At 46.2% G+C, this 6,184-nt stretch overlaps 2 protein-coding genes across 2 annotated transcripts; both read right to left on the bottom strand.

The window, feature by feature from the left end:
• Positions 1-3,070: 3,070 nt before the first annotated feature.
• On the bottom strand, positions 3,071-3,919 carry LOC130736702 (uncharacterized). Its single transcript, XM_057588499.1, has one exon. The coding sequence runs from the start codon at positions 3,917-3,919 to the stop codon at positions 3,071-3,073; it is 849 nt and encodes a 282-aa protein (XP_057444482.1).
• An 89-nt stretch (positions 3,920-4,008) lies between these two features.
• On the bottom strand, positions 4,009-5,265 carry LOC130736701 (uncharacterized). The gene has a single exon (XM_057588498.1). The coding sequence runs from the start codon at positions 5,263-5,265 to the stop codon at positions 4,009-4,011; it is 1,257 nt and encodes a 418-aa protein (XP_057444481.1).
• Positions 5,266-6,184: the final 919 nt, after the last annotated feature.

Genomic DNA, 6,184 nt, shown 5'->3' with positions numbered 1-6,184 from the left:
ACACCGTTAAGCACGAGGCTTTGCCTGCGATCCAATCCGCAGAATTATTGGCATCCCTAGAGATCCAAGATAGCTGGATGTTCCAATGGCGAGAAAACAGGTCCTTGATTTCGCCCAATAAGGTTGCATGGACATGATACTTCCAGGCTTCATCCCCTTGTAGCAGCATGACCAGGTTCTGGGCATCCACTTCGCACAACACTTGTCGATGGCCCATAGTCCCAGCCATTAATAACCCTTCTCTCAGCGCTGCCGCCTCAGCCAGGAAGGGGCTTCCCCCTACATCGTGCCACATGAAGCCACCAAGCTAGATCCCAGCAGAATCTCTCACTAGACCGCCACCTCCCCTGCTTGTGTGCTCCTCATGAAAGCTCCCGTCCGTATTAAGCTTCACCCAACGATCCGGTGGTGCCCTCCAACACTTGTTCAGAAGTATGTCCTCGTCTCCGAGAGCCTCCGGGGTGCAGAAGCGCACGAACTCATCATGATCATGGCGAGTCCGTTGCCAGGCTACCTCAATTGTCCAAGGGTTGGGATCTAGAATTGCATTATTGTGCCACTTCCAAACTCCCCAAACACCGGCTATGAATCTCATTGCATTGTGGCTCCGAGAGTGGAACTTAATCCATTCCTTGAGGTCCAGGTTCCAAAAGTTCCTCCAGCTCCACGCGCCAAGCTTGCCTCATAACTCACGAGAGTGGGGGCAATCGCGAAGCACATGCAGCCCATCCTCTGATCCAGTTGAACATCTACTACATGCACCAGACGCAGACATGTGGCAACGATGTCTGTTAGCGTTCACCGGGAGCGCTTCATGGAGGGCCAACCACAGGAATGTTCGCACCTTCTCCGGCGCCGGCAACTTGCAAAGCCAGGTCCAAGACTCCTCATTGGCATTATTTTGATGAGAACCTCGTAACCACTGGTAGCCGTCTCTCACCGTGTACATACCTGATTCTATGGCATTCCAAGTCCACATATCTGCAGCGCCCGCACAGAGAGAAGGTTGGACGTGCACGAATTTACCAGCCACCTCAATTGACAAAGGCGTTGCTAGCTTTTCCAATCTCCACTGATTATTTTCCACCACATGCTTGAGCCCCATATTCAAATCCGATATGTGCACGTAAGGAACATGCTCAGCTAACATACCACAACCTGTCCAATTGCTGTACTAGATAGATGATTCACCATTGCCCAACCTGAACCTAAACCCTTCGCAAATACGGTCTCTGGCCTTCAAAATCCCCTGCCAAACCGGAGAAGAAGTTGTGTGACGCGCCACACCAAGGATCGATGCCCCTTGCAGATATTTGTGAGAAAGAACTCTGACCCAAAGCTTGTTGGAATTAATTAGGAGGTGCCAAACAGCTTTACCAAGTAAGGCGGAGTTGAAATCTTCCATCTATTTTATACCGAGCCCTCCATGTTGCTTGTCATGGATCACCGTCTCCCAGTTTACTAGGTGCCAGCCTCGACCACCGTTGTGCTTGGACCAAATGAAGCTTCTCACTGTTTTGTTGATCTGACTCGTGATGCTTCTAGGCAACCAAAAATCTTGCATCGTGTATGTAGGCACTGCTGCAATGACGGACTTTGCGAGACAGATCCTACCGGCCAAGTTCAAGAGATTTGTTTTCCATGATGCAAGTTTGCGCTGAATATTTTCCAATAAAAAGTTGAATCGGCTTATGGATATCCTACCTTTTGCAAGCGGGAACCCCAAATAGCGCCTAAGGTTGCGAACGAACGGAATGGGAGCAATTCTGTTGATTTCTTCCCTGACTCGGTTTGGAACCGCCTTTGAAGTTATAGCTTTGGACTTTCCCATGTTGATCTTCAGGCCGGAGCTTTCACAGAAATTTCTCAGTACCTCCGCTACCAAATTCACCTGCGAAGTCGTGGCTCTGCAAAAAAGAAGCACGTCGTCAGCAAAAAAGAGGTGGGATATCGGCGAGCCTCCTGGTGCAACTTGCATTGGTTTCCAAGTTCCACAATCCACCAAATGCTGAATTTTCACCGACAGTCGTTCCATGCACAGAACAAAGAGATAAGGCGACAAAGGGTCCCCCTGCCGGAGGCCTCTTCCAGGGGAAAATGACGGCAACCGCGAGCCATTCCAAAGGATAGACAATTTGGAACCCCTGACACAATTCATGATGAGATCTGTTACCTTGTCTGGGAATCCAAATAGTGTAAGGGTTTCCTCTAGGAATTGTCAGGAAACACTATCATATGCTTTTTCTAGATCTATTTTGAAAGCCAAACTTCCTGTGGCGGAAGAGGAGGTTCCCATATAGTGTACGATCTCTTGGGCAAAGAATGCATTATCCATAGTCCCTCTCCCAGGTAAGAAGCTATTTTGCATCGGACCAATTAACTTGTTCAGGTAAGGTCTAATCCTATTCACCAATACCTTCGTTATTAGCTTGTAAGCTACGTTGCAGAGGCTAATGGGGCGGAGCTCCTTTACCACGGAAGGGTTGTCCACCTTGGGAATTAACACAATAAGCGTCTCCAACAAGTTGGGATCCAATGTACCAGTATCAAAAGCATTGCGGACCAAGTGCCACAAATCCTCTCCCACCACTCCCCAATGTTTTTTGAAAAATATTGGGTGGAAACCATCAGGTCCAGGGGCACTAAAAGACCGTATACCCTTTAACGCTGCATACACCTCCTTTTTGGAAATTGAAGCAATCAGGGTCCTCTTACCCACCTCAGAGAGCGTCGGGAAAGAGTCATGTGGAAAGGTGGATTGACCCACATTTGTGTCCTCTGCAAAGAGAGTCCCAAAGTACCGTTGAACTTCCTGCGCCAAGACTTCCTGGTTTGAACACCACAACCCGTCATTGAGCTTCAGGCGGTGGATCTTGTTTCTTTTCTGGAGGATGACTGCATGCGCATGCAAATATGCAGTGTTTCTATCCCCGAACCGAATTCTATTCTCCCTGGCTTTCTGAAACCATAGAAGCTCTTCTTGTTTAAGGAGATTTCTGTATTCGCATTGGAGCTCCGCCTCAAAATGAACCATATCAGAGGTTACTCGAGAGTTCAGTTCTCTTTGTACTCATCTTAGCCTACCTTCCACCCTTCTTTTACGACGGAATATGTTGCCAAAGACCTCCTGGTTGAAATTTTTTGAGTCACCCCTAACGCGGCGCCACGCCATCTCCACCACGTTCTTGTAGTCCGGGTGATCGGCCCAGGCACCCATGTATCTAAAAGGACGTTCACCGTTGCCATTCATTGTCACGCAGCAGTGTACCAACAAGGGACAATGGTCTAAATGGATGCGGTTTAAGGCCTCTACATAGGCCTCCGGGAACGCTATTCTCCACTCAACGTCACCCAGGGCTCTATCCAGCCGCTTGGAAAGAGTTAGCTGGTTATTTCTCTTCTGAAACCAAGTGAAATTACCGCCAACCATGCCCAAGTCGACCAAGCCACAAGCCTCAACAGTATCAGCAAACTTTGAGGCCCTGCTAGCAATGAATTCGCCGCCACGAACCTTTGAGGGGTGAAGAACCTCATTTAGGTCCCCAATGATGAACCAAGGGACGTTTATAGTGCTGCGTAGGTAAATGAGATGCTGCCATAGCTCTTCTCTCTCAGAAGGAACGGGGGAGGCGTAAACCGCACTGCAAGCCCACGCAAAATTGTCCCTCCACATCTCGAAGGATACTACTTGGTGATGAGTGTCCAGTTCTCTGAAGTGTAGGTACCCTCCTATTCTTGTAAGGACCCATATGCCACCTCGAAATCCGGAAGCTTCCGAGATGAAGGAGGGAGTGAAGCCCATGGAGCTCCATAATTGGCTAGCCTGGGCAAATTGGCATCGAGTCTCCACAAGAATTACTATATCTGGTTTCCTGCTTCTGATCAAGTCCTTAATAAACCTTTGGCCATTTAGATGCATGGCCCCACGCTCATTCCAAGACAGAATTTTTAAATCTTCGAAACTTATCATTAAAAGGCTAAATAAAGGGGACCCGACACTATGACACCTCAATTTTTGTTCTTGATGACTCCAATGCTTTGGGGATGTGCCTCGCCGTCGGCAATCATTGGCATGGCAGCTTCATCATTTGCTCTCCTTAAAATCTGCACCTGATTGGGGCCCCCACGTGGGTTGGTTGCTGGGGGAAATATGAGAGTTTGCTGACTACTACGCTCCGGTCCCACCACACGAGACCTTTTCTTTTTGTTTTCATCCACCTTTTTATCATTGGGATTGGAGCTACCAACGGAGAAATTAAACACTCCTTTGGGCCCCATCTTGTTGGATGCTACCTTCTCCTTCAAACTCTCTTTCTTAGCCCCATGATTGCGGTTTGATTGCTCTATCGTTACACCCTTAGGTTCCCTGCGTGATGGGCCCGCTTCCCTTTCCATGTTTTTCGGGATCTGTTTCTTTTTCTTTTTGACCACAGTCATCCACTCTCCTAGTACTTCAAAATTGGCATCAATCACATGGTCCTGTCTCGTCGTGACTGGTGCTGGGGGAGTTACTTCAGCATTCATTGTTGGAATATTCTCCCCGGAATCCATTGGGGTATCATGCTGTGGGCCCCCTTTTCCACTAGCACCGCTTTCCACGTGCTGGGAAGCTACCTCCGGGACAGTAACCGTTGCGTTCTCCGCCGTGTCTTTATTGCTAATCCCGTCCCCATGTTTCTCTAATTGCGGTGCCACTGCAATCGCTTGGGCTGAGCATTCTCTACTCCGGTGGCCGTAGCAGCCATATTTCGTACAGATTACATGCAGGCCCTCATATTCGATCTTATACCAATAGCCCTCGAGGCACACCTTGCCCACCACCGGGAGGGAGAGATCCAATTCCACACAGATTCTGGCGAACCTCCCTCTCTCGGCATTCAACGTATTCATATCCACCTTAACTGGTCTTCCTATCGCTCTGGCGATTGACAGTAGATAGCTCTCATCATAGAACACTACATTCAACCCTGGGATGCGTATCCACGCCAATGTTTTAGCAACCTTGGCTGCCGGTGAGATGAATTCACTGCTCCAAGTGGAAACTGCTAGATAGTGATCAAATATCATCCATGGGCCCCCATTGATCACCATCTCCCTGTCCTCTTTCATGTCAAACTTTACCATGTAAAAACCATTGTCTGCATCTAGTAAGTCAAAGCCGCCTTTCAGCCGCCAAACGTTTGATAGTTTGGATTTCATCAGTCGGTAACCCAATTTTTTCCCTAGTAAACACACAAGCAGTGCCTCCTTCCATGGGGTGCACATGCCGTCAATCACTTCTTTGTCCGTGTTGATCTGTGGAAGTAAGCGATTCCCATTCACTAGGCTTCACTTCATCTTCCCTTGGTCAACTAAGTCTTTGACCTTCGTCGGGGATGGAGCGGTAGACCCCCCCCATGAGTTTGTCTCGAAATGTAACCCGTTTTGGTACTCCACCGTCGGGTGGAGCGGTGCCGCCGTCAATGTCCATCAGCAGGAAACCCTAGCACAACAACTAATAACTTTTTTTCTTCTAAATAACCATAACCATTTTCGTACAATAATCTCTCACATAAGATTTCATACTCTGAAGTTAATGATAGAATTATAAATAGAGAAGAAATAATTTTTTTTCTAAAAGTGAAGACTTTATTGATATAATGAAGTCATGAGAAAAACCTCTCATGCTCTAAAGATTACAAAACGAAACATCCACGAAGTAATCAACCTTACTCAAGAAATGTGCCTCATTAAAACCTGCATAAGAAAAACCTAGTTGGAAAAACTATTAGAGAGGAAAAAAAGTACACAAATCAAGAGATATTCAAATAGAGAAGAAAGATACTCATAATTATATTTGTATTAAAAGGGGATCAATCATATGAGAAATGTGATATTATGTGAGAATATGAGAATAAATCATGACCGTTAGATTTAATTATGAACGGATCAGATTAAAACAATTTCATGCTCACATGACCACTTAAAAAGTCACATGACTTCATGTTTTAATCTTGACCGTTCATGATTATATTTAACGGTCATGATTTATTTGATCTCATGTTCTCACATAAGAACATCTTTCTCATATGATACATCTTCTGTATTAAAATGGACCAAATTGTAATATATATATATATATATTATCTTTTAAGGAAGGGTTTTAATATATAATTTTAGTTTTAATATATTTTTATATATATTC

This window comes from Lotus japonicus, chromosome 2 (assembly GCF_012489685.1).
Source record: "Lotus japonicus ecotype B-129 chromosome 2, LjGifu_v1.2".
Taxonomy (NCBI): domain Eukaryota; kingdom Viridiplantae; phylum Streptophyta; class Magnoliopsida; order Fabales; family Fabaceae; genus Lotus; species Lotus japonicus.
Note: the sequence above shows the minus strand (reverse complement) of the source record. Positions and strands in the feature narration are given on the sequence as shown.